Source organism: Anser anser (assembly GCF_964211835.1).
Source record: "Anser anser genome assembly, chromosome: 2".
Taxonomy (NCBI): Eukaryota; Metazoa; Chordata; class Aves; order Anseriformes; family Anatidae; genus Anser; species Anser anser.
Window position 1 is genome coordinate 145,951,470 of NC_139721.1, and position 19,999 is coordinate 145,971,468.

Here is a 19,999-nt window from a genome sequence, read left to right on the forward strand (position 1 = left end):
TCTTCAGTATTTTCATAAATGATCTGAAGGCAGGACTTGAATGTATACCAAGTAAGTTTGCAGATGACACTAAATTAGGAGGAGCTGTTGACTCCCTCCAGGGCAGAGAGGCCTTGCAGAGAGATCTTGACAAATTAGAGGGCTGGGCAATCTCCATGCTCATGAAATTTAACGAGAGCAAGTGCCGGATTCTGCACCCGGCAAGGGGCAACCCCGGCTGTACACAGACTGGGGGCGAGAGGCTGGAGAGCAGCCCCGCGGAAAGGGGCCTGGGGGCTCTGGGGGAGGCCGGCTGGCCACGAGCCAGCGGTGGGCCCTGGCAGCCAGGAGGGCCAGCCGTGCCCTGGGGTGCGCCAGGCACAGCTCACTGGTTGAGGGAAGGGATTGTCCCACTCAGCTTCAGTTATGTGGCCAACTTTTAGGTGCTGTAGGTGAATGTTATAGGTCCACGTATGCCGTTCAAAAATCTTACATGAGTTAGAGAAGGTTATTTCATGTGGTAATGTCTTTATATGTAGCCAAAGAATTTCTTTGATCTGCATTTCTTTTTTTATTTTTATTTTCTCCTGCCAACCTGCCTGGCTTTACTTTTGTTTATTTTATCTATTACTTTGTTTATTATACACTGGCTGCTAGTGAGCATTTTAATTTCTGTACATCTAAGACGATTGTGACACAGGCTGTCCATTTGACACCAGCTCAGTTACCACGTGAGATGGAAATAAGAGCCTTTCCAGCATAATCTGATGATTATTACTTAAATATATTTATGCAGCATCCTTTCATCTCCTTTATATCATTTTATATCTATGTTTTTGATATGTCGTATATTGTTATATGTATGCTCTGCCAGCTCGTAAAAATTTATGAGTATGCCACAACTGCATTCTAATTTTCTCTGGCTGTCAGGTGTGAAAAATCAAGGCTTTTCTTGCTGTTTTTAAAAGGACTATTTTGCTATTAACTTTGATTTTACTTCTTCCATTACAGTAGCAAAATAATTCCAGAAATAAAGACAGCAACATATTTTCCAAGAGCTCCCCACTCAAAAAAAGTTTCCTACAAAAAACTCCTTTAAATTATGGCTGCAAGTGGCAATAGAGATAGCAATTCGAGTTCTAAAACTGAAGAACTAAGTATAGAACCTATTGTTCCTCTAACAAGGTTGCCAAAATATGAGGGAGGGCTTCCCCAAATGGCAGCCTGTTGCATATGGTAAAAAATAATTTAAGAAATCTATTGAATAACCCACCTTTTCACTCAGTCACAGCTTACATGCCTATCAGAGAGCATTAAAAACATTGTATTTAGCAGATGTTAACAATACCCTTAAAATTTCACTTCCTTTCTCCACCAAATCATAGCCACTCCTCCCTTCAAAACAGCAGTGTTCAACCTCTAGCAGAATACAGGCACCAGGACTCAGAGAACGAAGACTAATTTTCAAAACACATATAAGATTAGCCTTCGTTCTGTCTCTCCAAACAAACAATGGGGACATTTAAGCTGAGCGCATGGAGTCACCTCTGTCTCCTTGCTCTCCTTCTTTCTCCTTGGTGATCTCTTTTGCAAGTAAAGGAAGGAAAAGCTTTGTAGAAGAATCTCATTCACTTCTTAATGAAGTCTCCCCAGTGCTGTCTGCTGTCCTTCTCCCCCAGCTTCATGGTTGGTGTGCTCAGGATATCTGCAGGCTACGCTCAGGACATCTGTGGGCTATCCACCAATCAGTGTTACCACACCACCAGTGCTTTGTTCCCTGCTTATTGAAAATTTCCACATATTACTTAGGTGGAAAATAAGTATTTCTCTCTCACTGCTGGTTTTTGACAGCATACCATCCAAAATTAAGCATGTACTTGCTGATTTACTTAGGCCTCTGATTTTGAAAACGAGCATTAGGTAACTTCCCAGTTGACATACAAAGAACATCATGCTCCAGCTCACCATATTAATAAAGTTAAACTAGTTTTATAGAAAATCTTTCAATGTAAGAGCACAAATCCTGTAACCAGTCCTATCAGCAAACCTCAGAGACCACTGACAAATAAAGAGTTATAAATCGTGGACAATTATGCTTTCTAAACACATACTGTAGTCTGCGTTACCATACGTGACCATGAATGTTTCATAAAGAGGAGAACGGTCTCTCAGGACATGAGCAAAAATAGAAAACATTGGTTCAGTCGGGAAGACGAATCTCAAAAGGAACAGAGCCAAAAGGTCCTCCAAGTGCTTGGGATGCACTAACAGCACAAATGGAGCTCAGATGTTAACTGACCTGAAATTTGTGTTTGGCTTTTCCAGATGCAAAACCTGAACAGTTGTAGGCAAATTCCAACAATTTCCAGCGGAAAATGTTGACTTTGCAGAAACCACATATTTCAATGAAAAATCCCTGATGGAAAATCCTCAGCAAGTCTAATTGCAAAGGAAATGGCGGAAAGAGGACAAGGTTTACGTTAAGATTTTTTTAATTACATGTTACAAGAAATGTTTCATAAAATTTTCAAAGAAAAAGCAGTTTTTGGTTTATATTATTATAACCCAATATTTTCTTTGAGTACTTTGTATGTTAAAGTTCTTGTAGAAAAATGCCTACTGCTTCCTGCATAGTAAATTATATTGTCAATTTTTGCCGGTAACTGTAAGGCAGCTTCATAAAGCTCTGCTGATAAAGGCTTAAAATGATTTTTTTTTTTTAACAGAACAAGTAGGACTTTGATCCGAGCAGTCTATTAGGACACTGTGCAAATCCAATAAGCCCCAGATGGCACAGGTGATGGTATCAGCAGTTTATCAAATAAAGGCTAGAGTTTTACAAACTTCTCAGAAAATATAAGAAAAACAGAACGGGATAAGACAATTAGAAGAGTATGCTTCAAGCTAAAAGAAGCACTTTTTCTTCTTTTTTTTTTTTAAAAAAAAAAGAAACCTAAACAAATACAAGGAACAGTTATGTGAAGAATACAAACTGCCCTGGTTTCACCGTCTGCAGCTTTAGTTTTGTTTAACTCCTGCTTATATACTGAAGGAAAGCCAAGGAGGTACTTATTAGATGAAAATGTTTACAAACACAAATTGTTTATGCTTTGTGAAATTGGAATTCAAATACATTTCAAATAAATTGCAAATAAAACAGCAAGTGTAAATCCTATATACAGTTTTCTGGCATATGTATCTTGGTCATTTCAAGGCAATTTAAAAAAATTGAAAACAACTTAGTTTTAAGAATCCGTATTTTCTCTGAGCAACATATTGAAGTTGTCCATGGACAAATTAATCTGAAAACATTCCCAGTCATACAAGAGTGGTTTTCCCTTTACTCTGCAAGTTATCTTGAGAATACTTCCAAAATTCTATTCATTCTACGGTAATAAAAGAGAAGCCAAGAAAAATACTTAAAGAATGTCCACGGCTTGTTCCATGCACAGCTACAGGTACAGCTCCTGAAGTGTTCCAAATAATTTACATTCTCTTGTACCATGATGCATTGAAGTGATTCACAGTCGTGCCTTGTGTCCCTGTTTATGTACCTGCTTCATGTTTCAAACTAGCAGCTGGCAATCCTTTCAGTGCACATAAACAGAAGATAAACTCTGCTGAAATAGGCAGAACCACCACTGGCATTCTTTGGAGGTTAAAAAAGTTTAATTTCCTCCAGGTCACAAGCGGTATAAACATCCTTCAAAACAGTTTTAGCACTGTGGCAAAGGCTTTTAAAATAATTATTGTTCTGCTTAGTATACCAGTGACCACAAAGGACATATTTTATATGAATTTAAAACACACTAAATTTACCATAACAGGGACTTCAAATGATAAATTTCTCATTTTAATACGTAATGATTAGGAATGTAACTGCCTTTGTAAACAAAAAGTTAAGAGCAAGTAAGATATGAATAATATATCTGGAGTCTGGGTCAAAGTGAATATAATTGGGATAAAATTGTTCAATGGGCTAAAGGATGGTCCATTCTTTTTATAGTTTTTATAGCTTTTTAGTTTACAGCCACAACAAAAAAGTACCTAAAATGTTCATTCCTATAGTTGATTGCTTTGGTTTTTCAGGTTTCGAGTAATTTTAAAAAATAAATAACAATTATGCTCTTGTGCTATGGCAGTGTTCCAAAAAGAACACAGCCTTTTCCAGTTTGTTAGAAAATGAATTGAGAGCTACTATTCATGAAAGCTTTTTAATTAAAAGTGGAAGAGAATTTGAAAGCTTTAAAATGTTATATGGAATATGCAAATTAAACCAATGCTGCTTTTTGTTTCCTACTTAGTAGGATATTGATTTCTGTGTATAAAGGGCACTAACATAAAAAAGTCACTGTAAAGATTTTGGAGCAAAGAACAAGACAAACGTCTACACTGATGTAAAATAGCCTGTAAATATATCAGAAATCTAGGAATACTGGAACTTACTAAATTATTCATTATTCAGTTTAAATGCAAATACTTATTAAGGGAATTTCTCCCTCTGTATCACAGCTGATGCAAAATCAGCTCTTAACAGAGAAAGTACATTTTCAAAAGCTTTACAAGTACCTGTGCAAATTCGCCTTCCGTGTTCAAATTATTATTTGAATGTATCTTTAAAAAATTGTAGAGATTTTTCTGGAGAGAAAAAAAAAAAAGGTGCTCACATTTTTCCTAGTTCCTTCTAAAAATCACAGCAAATTTTGTTGGTAAATAATACTGTTCTAGGGTTATTTCTGTTTTAGTATGTCATTAAAAACTGCAGAATGTATACTGAAAAAAGATGCAAATATTTACAACAGAAATAATATAAGAAAAAATATTGTCAATATTGTCTACATAGTAGGTTAGAACTGTAGGCAGAGTTAAGGTCTAAGTCATGATAATGACATTTCCTTGATATCTGAAGAGAAGACCTTAGGAACTACCTTACACTGAGAAATACAATCTTAAGAATTTTGTTCACTTCAGGTTTCCCAAAGTGTACATACAAAACAGTTGCATACATAATAGTGAGGCAGTTCTCAACAGCCAGTCAATGCTTAACACACTCACCTCAACTCCTCTTTCCAGAGTCCAGAACATGTAGTCTTGTTTAAATGACAGAAAGACACCATCCATATTTTAAACTCACCTTTGGTTAAAAAGTATACTGGATCAAAAACCTACCATTACTCTCTAAAAAAATCATTTAATTTTACTGTTAGTGAATAAATAGATTAGAGCATAGGTTAATTCAGCCAGCTGTAAGCTCAAGAAAACAAATATCTGTCCTAGCAGAATACTGCATGACATGCCTGCCAAGTGCTCATTGAAAAACCTTCATCTTCCTAGTCTCTTCCATCAAGCTACATGGCTCCTTTCCTCTTCTACTAATCTGATCTCTTTTCTAATGCTTCCTGAACTCATTCACTCTTAGTTTGATCATCTTTCATATTTACTAAATCTGCTTTCTTACAGTATCTGTCTCTGGGGTTCTGCCACATGACTGACACAGCAACTCCATTGCCCACTTTCGCTCCCATCTGCTGACACATAAGACCGTTTTGCTAACTTGATTGTGACAAGCCCATTAAAGTCTGGAATTAAATTCCCTTTTAGAATATACCTTGTGTTAGCATCTTGAATCTCAGTCTTCCAATTCATATATTCCAAGCATTTTAATCCTATATATATTCCAATATTTTCATTCCAATTTATTCAATTGCATAACAATGAAAAATATAATATTCTGTATCTACTTATTTCACCTAATTTTTCCTCCAAAATGAGTGCTTTCAGACAACAGCAATACTTCATAAAAAAGCCAAATTACTCTATTAACACGTCTTTCTCAATTGCACTGGTAGCTACTTGATACATTATCATTTTTAAACTTTCTGACATAACTTTCACAATTCTGTACAACTCCCCTCTTCACATGCATTCTGTTTCCTATCACATAAATTCCTTCAATCTCTCCAAATTATAAACTATTAAAGCTGAGAATATTTACCTCTTTATCCTATTATTCATATTTTATAAAAGAACACATAGGAGCATCTTCCCTTAAATCAGAAAGATCGTTTTCTCATGTATAACCTCGCTATATATTTTAGTTTTCATGTTACAGAAAATATAGAAAGAAGAAAATTAAGCCTTCTTGAAGAGACGTGTTTAGGGTTATGTCAAACTTCATGTGTGATGTATTTACAGCTCACAATGAGTAACTTTATTGTTGTCGTTAGAAGAGCATGCTAAGGGACACTTGTTCCTTACATGAAAAACAGTATGATACCAAAGTTCCTCACTGTGCTTTATTCAACCATGTATAAAATCATGTAACTTCGATGTAAATGCCCCGTCCATCAACAAAACTGGAACGTAAAACACAAATCTTGAAAATATAAACCATCTTTTAAATGCTTCCTTCATAAAATAAGCAAGGTAAGCTTGAAGGAGGATGAAAAATAATCTAATTCATAGTTACATGTCAGGAATTATGAAAGTCTTAAAAAGTCACTCCGGGAACAGAGAAGAAAGCCAGGAGCAGGTTGCAGTCTTCCACTTCCAGCCAGAAGCAGGAATTACCACCTTTAAACACAGCTCATCACCCTAATTTATACAGAATGAAAGCTTACAGAGAGCAACACAGTCCCGTTCCCTGGAGGTTATGACAAACACACCCTCCTCCCCAGTGTTTATAATGAAAGTGGTGGGTAGCTGTTTGGCATAACACCACACAGACTAATACGCAATTAATCTAAAGCACCAGCTCCTGGGTTGAACAAATGGAAAGGATGAAAAGAAGCCCTAACACAGTCAAAATAAAGGCCAGGAGGCAGGATCTGCGCTCAGCAAGCTTTGTACTGCAGCCACGGGTGCTTCAAGGCCTCGGCTGCCTTGTGAGACCCACGGAGGAGAGGAGAAGTGCAGGGGCTGCTGTGGCACAGAGACCGCCGAGCACGCGTCACTGAAACACACCAAGGGTCCGTGAGTGCCGCTGTTACACTGCCTGGTAAAACAGACAGCAGTGGAAGACAGAAATTTCACTGTGTCGGAAATCTGAAATGTTTATCAAGACCTCCAAGCAGATCCGAGCCCAGCGTGCCCACATTTCAAACCGCCCCAAGATGTCCCTGCGGAGGCCCAAAGATGGGGCCCTGTGCGGCACGGCATGCAGGCCGGCCTGGGCGGCCCAGGGCTGTCTGCAGGGAATTTACTCTGCCTACAGCTGACCTGCTAGGCTTACCTTTAAGGTGTATGCTTTACTGAAACTGAATAAAAACACACAAATAAAACCCCAGTAATCCCCGCATACTGCACAGCTATAAGGAACACAAGTGCAGCAATGTAAGTTTCAATACAGCCACTTCTACTCAGTTATCGTCATTCTAGCTTCCACAAGTTAAACTCTTTTTAGCAATTTTTTAACAACCAGCTCAGTAGATCTGTTATAGCTGCATACACACACATTTCGTACCAGTTATCTTCCTCAACTGATTTGATTGCACGTTTGGGGTTATGACACACAAGGGCTGAAGATATGCATTGCTGTATTTATGATTTCTGAATGAGAGATAATGAGAACGAGAGGTACATTTCTGGACTGGAAACACTGCATTCAACTCAATTCATGGTCAAAGGTATGGAAATACTGTTCCACTTGTTAGCCATAGCAAGGTAAAGCATGCCTACTGAATGTAAACTGTAAGTCTTTACTACCCATTGGAATTTAAAAACAATAGACATTGCTGGCATGTGTCCACAGGACTCTGCAATTGTATTTTAAATCTGTAACACAAATGCAGTATCTTACACACAGATAAACAAATCCACTTGATTTCTTCCCGGAGCTAAATGCTCTGCTCTACATTCAGTGTTCTGTTTTAATCAGGTGAGATAAAACACAACCATTGTTATTTCATATAATCATGGTAAAGGATGTCACAAGAAAAAACACACAGTGTAGCTGGACATTGCATCCAGTTTTTAAAAGACCAGCAATACCCAATTTGTTTGTTCGTTTGTTTTTCCCAAAAGAAAATGCATTCAAAAGAACCTTGGAATAACTTTTAGGCCATTTTGAAAATCTCAGGTCTGATAAATGTAAATGTCTCAGAAAAGTTATTTTCTTATTTAAAACATTTTGTTATGGATGAAAACCATGAAACAATAAAAACTTTACGCACACAATAAGAACTTTACAAATCAGATGCAAACACTCAGAAATATATTCAACAAAACAGTATTGTAACCCAAAAGGAGAATATGTAAATATTAATCTAAATCATACAGTTGCTAGAAACCTCTCCCAGTCTTTTTCTGCATGTTAACCAAACCTGTGAAGTTCCAGTCACCTTTCTAGACCTGTCCCTTTACACAACCAAAAGTCTGGAAGCAGTGATGTAGTGTAGTAAACTAATCCTAGCCGTTCCACACCATGCCATGAACGTGTTACAACAGAGCTGGAAGAAAGTGGAAGCGCTCCTGCTGGCTCCAGCTAGCACTGTAGTTACAAGCCAGGTCAGGAGAGGAAAGTTTCCCCTGCAGAGTAAAACACAGCCAGCTTAAGTCAATCCCAAATTAAGCCATACAATTTTTCAGATAAAGCCTACCCAGCATCATTGGAAAACACGCATCAGTTATCCCAAGTGATTTCAGATGTGTGGAAAAGAGTTGTTCTAGACATCATTTTGCCCCAGGAATCTAGATGGGAAGAAACAAACCCTCTCCAGGCATCAGCATGGAGTGAAGGGCTAGAAAATCTTCTGCAATGTACCGCATAAGCTCAGATACAACTGAACAAACTCGAGAGAATCTCACATCAGCGACTGGAAAACTGAGTCCCAACTCCTTTGTTCATTTCCCTTCCTGCCCAAGAGAGAACAGGGGAAAGCATCTAAACCTAAAGCCTGTGACTCCATCCATACTTGCATGTGCACAACATGATGGAGAGGGCAGTGATGTTCACCATCTCTCCCAGTAATGCTTGCCAGGAGATGGTGGATGGAGAGAATAATGGATGGGAGAAATATCAGGCATACTGTCAGTTCTTTCCCCTAACACGCATAAACACTTTCGAGCCATGCAGGACAGGGAAACCTGTGTCTTGTGCTGGCTGAGCCAGTCTGACCATGCAAAGGGCTTGGTACCCTACAGCTGGCCACTTCCTCCTCCTGTAGCCAAGAACCATATTCACTAGGTTACTGCACTTGTTCAAGCACATTAACTATAGCGAGGATAAGACACTTCTCCACCTAAAATCCTACTAAGATTACTACATTGCATTTAACAACTTAAACGTAGCAGTGAGATTGAGAGAGAGACAGAGAGACAGCAAAGCAGTGAGGAAATGAGAGAGCTCAAGTGAGAGTGAGGGGGGCGAGACAGAAAGGGGAGGAGAGAAGGATACTGAAAAAGAGAGAGAAAGGGAGAAGGAGAGGGAGAAACGCAGTAGTAGCAAATTAGCTGTCTTCAGACTCAAGCTTCAAAAGTGTGACACGCATGAACAGTCACTAAGGAAATACCTGCAGTGACACTTACAATCTCTGCAATTTAATGCACTGACTTTTTCTCTTGTATTAAGCTATTGCCACTGCTTACCCCTTCAGAGAAAAAATGGCTTGTCACTTTGCAAACTAGGGAACAACCAACTGTGCAAAAATCTTTAAAAAGGAGGTACTATTGATCTTTGGTTTAAAATTTTGTAGCACTTTAAAGATATCACAATGTCAGATTTTTGACATCAGTGTTTTACAGGGAATATAAAGAAGCAACTGTGTCTTAAAAAGCGCTCCTTTCCATAGTTTTTCCTCTAAACTTATCAACTGCTTCATTTAATTAGCATTGCAAAATGCACCTAGAGTACTGAGTTCTTTGTTCTCTTCACAGTGGAAAAATAATGTGATAGCGTGCATTAACAACAGTACACAGGGGAGGCTCTGACTGGCTATGAGGAAACAATTTTTACTATGAGGGTAATTAGGCCTTGGAACAGGCTGCACAGAGAGGCTGTGGAATGTCTGCTCCCAAGCATTTCCAAGACCTGGTGGGATAAAGCCTGGAGCAACCTGCTCTGAACTCAGTGTTGACCCTGCTTTGAGCAGACTGCTGGACTACAGACTTGGCAACCTCCCAGGGTCCCTTCCAACCTGAGTGATTCTGTGGTTCTATAGTCTACTGACAGTTGCACTACAGTGAACCCCAGGGTTTTTGCAGAAAGTTTTCAAGATTATAATTTTTTGGAAATAACATACATCAGGAACTTTCTGTCTAAGTGCCAGGTCACAGCATTTATGCACCATGTGATTAAATCAATGACATGACTGATGATCTGGTAGTAAATGCACTTTTTACGTAAATGTATGAAAAGTGTGCAATAAAAATTAGCTAAAAAAGAAAAATCAAGCACCTCCTTTTTGGAATATGTGTTGCAAATAACCAACGGCTTTCCACTGATTTCCTTTTACAAATATCAGTAACAGCACAATAATCCATAGGCAACATTAAGGGTGTTTCTCCATAAAAGGTATTTCCTATTAACATTGCGTCCATTTCTTGGAAAGGCATGGATTTGTTACAGCAGACAAAAACCCACGCAGCCCTAGAAAGCAGCTGCACACACCCATGCAGTCAGCTCTCTGCAGGTGCAACACATCCTCACCTTGAGATTGGGCTTTGACAGCAGTTTCAGCAGTTCTCTGATCTCGCTGTTCAGCGGCTTGCTCTGCAGCTCCTCAGCCAGCTGTGGGGGAGATTGAATTGACACAGAGACCATTAGGAAAGCATTGTTTTACCCAGTGCATCAGTGACAACCTAGAATCTATCTTGTTCAAGGTTATTACTTTCCAGTGTGTTCAAACAGAAGCCAGCATGAAGAAAAACACCATCAATCACCGTGCTTCTCTTTCTGGCCCTCAGCGGACCAGATTTAAGCCAGGCCTTTCGGCTCAGTTTAACACAAGTAATCATTTCTGGCAACAGTGCAGCCAGATCACATTCTGATTTATAGCAATGAGGGCAAATCCCAGCACTTCATTTAAGTGAATGGCCCTTCGCGTGCAGACAAAGGACTGCTTGTAAAAATGACTGGATCAAACTTTGACACTGTCTATAAAAAACTGTTTCGAATGAGGTGGTGAAATCCACACTGCTTCCAAAAACCCACAGTAGCTGTGCTGTTTAGGAGCAGGATAAGAAAGCAAAGTGCCCCTACAGTGCAAGCAATCTGAACCTTTTATTATGTTTACACATACACTGGAACCAGCTTGTTAAACGTGAAGCAGGTTAATCATAATATAGTTTGTAACAGGTCATCAGCAATTCAAGCCCCTAAAATGCACAAACTCTGTCCTAACAACAAGATCGGTAATTTATGTTTGGTTATATTACAAAATTGTGGTTTGGTGAACAATAGAGCAGCAGTCTAACATTTAATCCCATGGCTATTTGGCTCATGTCTTTAGTTTTTCTTATCACGACATTCTCCACTAATTTGGACTCAAGAGGCATATTTTACTACAGGATTTCAGACGTCAACTATTTTTCCAGAAGGAGGAAAAACTAAAACATATTTCACAGCACTGAACTTTGGTTTAAAATTCTGAAGTACACGGCTCATAATCCAAAACGTGATTTCAGATAATCGCTTATTTTCTTTGCACTAAATCACTATCATAAAAATGTCTCAAAGAAAGATTGGTTATTTGCAGCAAGTAATTTTATTCATCTAGGTTGATTTTAAAGTCTTACTTGCAGTTATATAAATTTTCAAAATAAACTTGTAGAGAAGTACATTGAGCATAATTATATATAATAGACAAGTCTAGAAACGGTTATAGACAACATCAAACATAGCTTGAATACTTCTTTTTTAACCTTCAAATTAACACAGAACTAACAGAACTGAAAGAAAAATTGATCACCTACACTCCTGTAGCCTTTATTCATGGACAAAAATGTTCATCACAAACACATCAAAGTTAATCTTAACAATATCTGTGCATTAATACAGAAAGATTAAGAAACAATCACTATAGGAAAGGTCAGAACGAAATATTTTCATATTTCTAAGCCAAGTATTGAGGTAATCTGCCTGCAATTTAGTCTGCGTGTTCTATGAAAATGCTCTGCAAAGATCTGCGAAGCTGAAAATAATCTGTGCTAGGAATGACAGCAGTTCAATGACACAGGTTCCCCTTTGTTCTCTTTTCATTCTTTAGCTTGTACTACTCGTTGCAGAATAAATTCTATTCATTTGTGTTTTATTGATCAAGAGTGGTAATCACTCAATAAGAATGACAGCTTCAGCATTTCTCTCTCGGTTGAAATGTGTAGAAGCAGCTGTTAATTCAGCAGAGCTGGCATTTGCTTTGGTGGTACAAACATAAATGCAGGTACATAATGTTTAGAACAATGAGAAAAGCAAAGAATATTTTGTTATTGCTTTAACAGATGTTTGAATCTCGTCATAATTTAAAAAAAAAACTTGTTCAGAGATGAAAAAATTAAAAATTTGTTTGCACTCACATCATTTACAAGAGTTTTCCAAATATTCCCATAAGAATCTTAAAGGCTCTGTGTAATAATACCCTGTGCTGTCCAGAGAAGCAGGAAGACAAAGCTGTATTTCCAGATCTGCGGACAGGTATCACCAGAGCTGCTTACTGGGACTCTGGCAGTCCAGGTCTGGCTTTTTATTTGTTGTTATTGACATGCAGAGATCTGTGAGAGCTGCTAGCAGCTGTACAAGCTATATGGAGAGTTTTGGGTACACCGATATCATGCTAATCACCTCATCACAAAGGCTGCAGGAAGAGCTGTCAGAGAAACTCTTCCAAGATTCTCTGTGGAAGGAACCGTAACATTTTAGCAAGATCTTTATGAAAAACTCTGACTTTTCTCCTGGAGAGGAAAAGCCAAAACAGTGGAGAGACACAGATTTGAGTGAGGCTGGAGATACGGGGAACACCGGGACCTGAGAGTTTAAAGTTTCTTGAGAAAGTTCTGACTTCTTTTGTCAGTACAAGAGGCCTTATGTATAGTCTATACCCAGAGCTCCAGCAATGTTTAATTGATTTGCACAGAATCAAGAGTCCTGCAACAGATGCTGCTGCTCCAAAATAAAACTCAAACAGAATCTCCGATGGAAAAATCAGTTTAAGGGTCACTGGTGGTGAGGAGTGAGAAGGGATGGCAGCTAGGAAAACGAAAATGTTTAGAAAAGAAGCCTACTCACAACTGTTATCTCTGAAATTGATTCAAAAATCAATACCAAAGGGAAGAATAAAAACACAGTCCTTAAACATTTTAGTTACATTAGCAACACCTCAAATTTAGATTTTAAATCAAACAGGAAATACACGCTTGGTAATAAGAATATCTCCTTCTTTGTTTAACTATACAACAGCCACTATCACTAGGAAAAAACTCTAATTTAAAGCCTGTTGAAAAAAATTGTGTCAACATCAACATGCTTTTCAATCCTTGACGCTGACAGTTAGTCAGAGAAATGTGCCAAAAATTGAACAACACTTTAGTCCTAAAACTCCACGGGATTTGGAGTTACAAAACACCCTGCATGTAAATTAACTTCCTCAAAGGTTGCTGATAACTACTGAAATACCAAATCCTGCAAATCGCTAGCCTGACTTCAGCTGCTAGAGGACATCCCTGGTCTGTGGGATGGTGCCCCTGAAACCAGCTGCTCAGCTACACCTAAGGAAAAATGAAGTGCCTGCAAAAGGATCATTAAAAAGCAGCTGTGCTTAAACAAAATAGGCAGATGTCTAGAGATATTCGTGTCTCGACACGTGTACATTCTAAAAATACTACCATATATACATAATAATACGTTCACAGGGTAGAAAAAATCCTGACCTTTCTTAACTGAAGAGTGACAGAATACTTCAATTTGGGGATTTCCAACACTATACAATTTAAATGGAGCTGAACAAAGAATGAGGTTGCTCAGCATTTCTGAAAATATCAAGAACTAAGTTCTGCATCCAAAAATAAGAAATGATTCTTATTAAGAATTTTAGCCCAGAGATCCATAACACAAATGTTAACAAGGATTATTAATATGTCATCAGGAACTTAATGAAGAGAATTTCAACCAGCTTTCTAATTTTCAAAATTACTATCAACATTATTCAAAGCTATTTGACGGTTAAAAAAATATTACTAATATATGCCCGATGTCAAAGCTAATGCATTATTATACCTAGTATGCTATAGGATATAGCTCTCCTCCTACTGAAACGCGATTAAATTACGTTATATCCCTTTTCCAATAGACTTCAAATGTTTAATACAGTTTTTTCTTTAAAATGTTATCATTCTCTACTCACAACATTAACAATTAGTCTAATTTCAAAATCAAACGCTATCAATTATAGCAAAAGATAGTTGAGATTGTAAAACATCTATAACAGATCTGAAGTTTCCAACATGCTTTATTTGAAACAGATCCTAACACATATTACCTTTTTCAAAAAACAACCTGAAATCATCAGGTGCAACAAAGATTTCTGGATTTCACCTAAACCACAGTTTATTAAACATTTCTCTGTCCTGGCCTACCTCAAGTTCAGTCATAGTTTATACAGGTGTGTGCACAATTCATCTGAATCGTAGAATTAACCAAATAGAAAGAAATGGCAGGTTGGATTTTTTTTTCTTTAAAATAAAAATTACAGTAACAGGAAATTAACTACTCCATCAATGCCGACCACTTTTACAATTTATTTTTTGGTTATGAAGGTAATTTGGAAAGCTCCAATATCCATAAATCACTACTGTACTTTTTCTTAAATAGTTTTTGTGTGTTTTTTTTTTTTTAACAAGCCTTCTTCCTAGGCATTTCATATGCCTCGTTTCTGTAGTATTATCTGTCATTTTTCATGTTCTGTCAGCAGTACTGCTATCTCATTTGTCTTTATTTTTCCAAAGCATTCCTCTTGTCTGTGACTTTCTCAAAACACTAATAGCTGACAGCTTTTTCCCTCCCAGTAGAATTCCAACCTGTAATTTCTATTACGTAGTTACCAAAGCAGAACAAGAGGCTATCTAAGATGCAATGTTTTTATAACAGGCAAGTGAATAAAAATCAAAGTAATATCAGCAACAAGCCCAGTGATGACAGCACCTTTGGAAACATTTGCAGCTTCTTATGATTTCAGCTCAGAGGATTACATTCATATGTTTGCACTATGAGGAGTTCTGCTTGCAGACAGTTTTTTGGGAGACTTGGTACCAGTGATCTCAGCAGGGGACACTTACATCATCTGCCAAGGCTGCTGCACTGTGGAGTATGGGCACAGGGTTCTGTTTTTCATAATAATGCAGTTTTTCATGGATCTAGAAGACAATAGCACAAAACGATAAGTTTATTTAGCAGCATGAGAACCATTACAAAATACCCCCGTCGAGCTAACTGATCTGTTGAGTGTCTGTAACTAGAGAAACATCCTTATAGTAACCTACAGGCAGCAATCATGTACATGTAATTCATCATCATCCTCTGTTGAAGTGCTAAGAATATGAAATCAGATGGAAAAAATGCTCAGTATGTAGACCAACCCACAGAAAAACTAAACATTTGTGATTTTTCTCTCCCAGCTTTCTATGTCCATATTTCTAACATATTGCTTTAAGTATCAATTACATTTTATATTGCTGCTGAAAACACAAAGCATAAAGTGTTTATCCCCGAGATGGATATAAAAAAAACTGTAAATTATGATTTATGAAGTGAAATAATAGCCTGCCACCCACATCTTGACAGACAGCTTGGTGGAGCGGCTGCCGTCATTAAAATAATTCAGAAACAAGGGCAAAGTAGTGCTAATATGAATTCTAACACATCTGAAAGAAAAAGGCAGTCCTTCAGTGAGCTGAAGTCATTTAGGAGCATTTAAAGTTTTTAATGAGGAGTCATCAACATTAAAAATGCAGTGTGCTTTGGTTCTTTCAAAAGGGGAAAGGATATACCATCATTTAAATATACAGCCTCTTCCCTCCTCCACAAGTCATGCATTTCAAAATTTAGATTTTTTCCAGTGTGAACGCTTAAACGAGCCAAAATATTTTAAAGCTTCTAAAAAGTTTCTTACAAGTTATTTCAGAATGACATAAAGTAACATATTCAACATTCAATTTCATTTACACGATTTTCCTCAAGATACACAGATACGCAAATATGAATTCAAATTAAAAAAAAAGACGACAGGAATCTGAACTGACGCAAACACACCTCACCCTTAGGGTACTGCTGCAGCCCCGCTCCTCCGAAGGAGGCATGGCCTCCAGATGGTTGGAGGAGTTGCAGACACAACCTCTGTGCTTGGCAAGGCGAGGAACAGGAGGTCTGGCAAGGACCACTGGGCTCAGAGCTCGGCTGGGGAGCCCCTCGTGGCCTAGGGGTATGGGAACCCCGACGACACCTTATCCCTTCCCAGCGCGCCACTGGGAGAGGAACGGCTCAGTGGCTGGGCAGCCAGGACAGCTGTAAAGGCAGAGCAGCCCAAGCAGTCCTCGCTGCACACCGGCAGCGTTCGGCATTGACTGGGTCGTGCCCGTGTTGCACCGTTTCCTCCAGCTTCCCCTCCTCTCACACCTGCTTTTCCTCCACTGACTTGTTCACCCGGCATCCTCGCTCTTCTCACTCCCCAGGACTCCCTCGTTCTTCTCCCCAGCCCCTTCTTTGGGATTCAATCCGAACTCCTAACTACACCCACGACAAGCTCACGCTACACAAATGATGCTTGCTGGTTTTATTGTTTCCTGCTGGGCTTCGTAACAGCCCATAACACGTCTGTTCCTACAGACTACAGGACTAAAGGTCCCTTGAAGTGAAGGCCATCTGATACTGTGTTGACGCCATGTGCCGTAACAAGATCTAAGTCGCGGCTGATTCCTTCATCGTTTCCGTAATCCGGGTAAGATGGATTCTCCAAGTGGTTTGCCACAGGAGGCTGAAGCTCTGAAATGCCAAGGTGAAGCACGAAGACAAAACAGTCGCTCAGTTGCTATTGTAAACGGATCCATTCTGACCAGGACTAGTGCTTCATCTAGAAAATCAGCGCAAAGCACTGTTTTCTCTGGAACGAGAGTCTGAATTTTACATAGCTTATGTAGACATTGTTTACTCTGAGAAGTAAGAGTAATCCATATTGGATGTGACATAAAGTATAAGTGACTGGAAAACTTCATATTTCTAGCTTACAAAGCACAGAAACTAAACAAAACAAGGAGCTGCAGCTCCTTGAGTTTAGCAGAAATTTGTGATTTACTTAGACTGTGAACTTGAGTAACTAAAAGGCATAATAAATCAAAAAGTCTCATATCCATCATTTTTTGATTGCTTCAGCCAACATCTTGATTTTATCCAGGCTGAGCTTCCGTCAACTCTGAGGTTAAAAGCAGTCACCTCTGCTACCTTCTACTTGCTCAAAGAAAATAGAGGAGTCACTTCCAATGGAGCTGTTCTTACCCTGGACAACCTGAAAGCGTCCTTACCAGTGAAATTTAAACAGATGCCATGGCATTCTTGCACAACCTCTTGGAAAAAGTGTAATAAAATTGTAAATCCATGCAAGAAAAAATAGGATTTTAAGAGGACGTACTATGCAACTTCAACAAGTTGTTGGCTCTGCCTATAACCAGCCAACTGAAAACCAATTTTTGTTTTCCTAACAGTGGATATCAGAACTCAGCTAAGCATTTAAGGAAATCATTATGATTTTAATTGATTATGGTGGAGTTGCGGAGGGTAACTGCCTAACGAAATCTGGTGCAAACAACAGAAGCTAATCAAGTAAGCAGGAAAATCTAGCTGTAATTATGAAACTGTTCTGCATAGTAGGTTTTGCTACATCGGAGTGGAAGTTTTATTAGTTTACCGTATTGACCTTGTGACTGCCTCAGTTACATGTTCTATGGAAAAAGACACAGCAAACTCAGCACGCTTCCATTCAAGTTGCAGTACAGGTGGTGTCTTTTTCTAAAAACATCTGATGTGATTTAATGGGTAGTATTTTGCTTTGTTTGCTAAATTAATCTTAGTGTGTTTTTTTAGCAGATCTTTATGTGGCAAAATCTGTCTTTCACTTCTTTATAATTTGAAGGAGTTGCATAAGCAAATTTAAAACAACAAAACAAAAACCCCTCTGGTCTGTGCACAAAGCTGCAATCAGCGCACAATACAAGGATTACCTTTCAGATCAGTATAAAATTACCATCATAACATTAAAATGCTACTTCCTACTGCTCTCCTACAGATACCGCCTACCTCTAACTTCTGGATAACCGATGCATTCGTAATATATGCAGCACTTATACATAATAGCTTCCTGAATGCAGTAAGACAGGAGATTTGCTGCAATTCAACTGACAAAGCAAAAGTTTCAGCGAGGCAAAAAATATGTTTTCAGGAAGCTTCTTCTCTCCAGGTGTCCAGAAATGCGTGCCAAGATGATCTGCTCCAGGATTTTCCCACAGATCACAGTAAGGCTGACAGAGCTGTAGCTCCCCACGTAGTATTTTTGGCCTTTTTTTGAGGGTGGGTGCAGCACTTGCCTTTCATCTCTGTTATCTCTCAAGGATGAAAGGGCACACTTGCAAACTCACCTGGTAGACTCTGAATTTCCCAGACTTCAGGGTGACGGATGATTGCATTTATGACTACCACCTTCAGAAAAACTGCAACGTGCACTGCTGAAATTTGTGGCACCTTCTCCACATACTACCTTTCAGCTAATTATTTTCCCAAATATGAAATTTGTAAATCATGCTAATATATCCACAACTAACATTATATTTCCAAAATTCAATCCTTACATAACTAGAATTTAAATTTTAAATATGTAGATTTAGTGACCGCATTGATGAAAGCTTTTAGGTGGTTCAAGCTCTGCAAATCCAATTGAAAAGCAGAAAAGGACAGCGCAGGTACTTTGCCCCTTTGGAAATCTCACTCATTTAAATTAAACAGTAGTAGAGATTAAAATAATCCTGAAACACTTTGAGAGAAGTGGGAGTGGACTCAATACAGTAGGAGAGCATTTACTATGTAAGATAAAGCATTTCATATTCGCAACCATTTATCTGAGCTTCATTCTAAAGAATTTTATTTAACGTGAAAGGCAAATGTATCTTGTATTCTGTGGCCATACTAGATGCCCAGTGATTTTAACGCTATTGCCATCTCTATAGCAGAAACCTATGGGGAGTCCAAGCCTGTATCATGCTTAAAAAAATAGAAAATACAGTACATCCGTTTCAAGTTCTTCCAACATTTAAGTGTAAAGCCGGAACCCTGAAAGCCTCTTCGCAGATGAGACCGAGTCTGCTAAAGGAATAGTTTTGTAAACAAAACATATAAAGTCATTCTGCTAAACAGACTGCTAAGTTGGTGGGGTCTTGTTTTTTTGATATATTTATGACTACCTATGCTTTTCATTGTGGGGTACCTTGCGTAGACTTTTGAGGCTCTGCACAAACTGACAATCTACTTTGGAGAAATACCCCAAGAGGGAAGAATAATCATTTGCAAATTTATGCAATTTTGGCACATTTGTAGGCAAGGGAAATTGTGTCTGGATTTTCCCAGAGAGACTGAATTAAGGTTTTCTGTAACAAAGTAAAGAGAAATATGTTTTCTGCAGTGTCCCCAGCCCGGACTATTTCAAGAACCACAGAGGGCTTTCTGAGTCAGAAGAGCCACTATCTTGAGCAAAGAATCCTACCAAAGAAGCTCGATTTCTCCTTCAGATTTCTTACATTCCAGGTACAGATCCAACATCTTTTGGCTGAAAACAACAAAGGGGAGGGGGATAAGTATGTACACAGAATAGTAACATCAGTTTCCAGTACCCCAGCTCCTTCTGGGAAGGAACCCCCTCTATACAAGAATAATTTTACCAGTATTTAGTGGGGTCTGATACAGTTGTGTTAGCAGGACTTTTCTGAAAGGCTTTACAGAACAATGCAGTCATTTCAAAGAAGCCACAAACCCCACACCTGGCTCCATACAGGG

The 19,999-nt window shown here is 38.6% G+C and overlaps 1 protein-coding gene across 11 annotated transcripts in view; it reads right to left on the reverse strand.

Annotated features, from left to right (window-relative positions):
* The window catches only part of MPP7 (MAGUK p55 scaffold protein 7), a 152,464-nt gene that overhangs the window by 51,255 nt on the left and 81,210 nt on the right, over positions 1-19,999 (reverse strand). For 8 of the 11 annotated variants that reach the window (XM_083823656.1, XM_083823655.1, XM_083823663.1 and 5 more), the window contains 2 exons: positions 15,244-15,321; positions 10,625-10,705 (listed from right to left, as the gene is read on the reverse strand). Coding sequence is in view for 9 of the 11 variants with exons in the window: in XM_083823655.1 (XP_083679781.1) it covers positions 10,625-10,705; positions 15,244-15,321 (159 nt within the window). In the remaining 2 variants the exon portion in view is untranslated. Of the gene's footprint in view, positions 1-10,624; positions 10,706-15,109; positions 15,322-19,999 lie in introns of all 11 variants that reach the window. The other 3 variants (XM_083823664.1, XM_083823657.1, XM_083823665.1) reach the window with 2 other exon arrangements.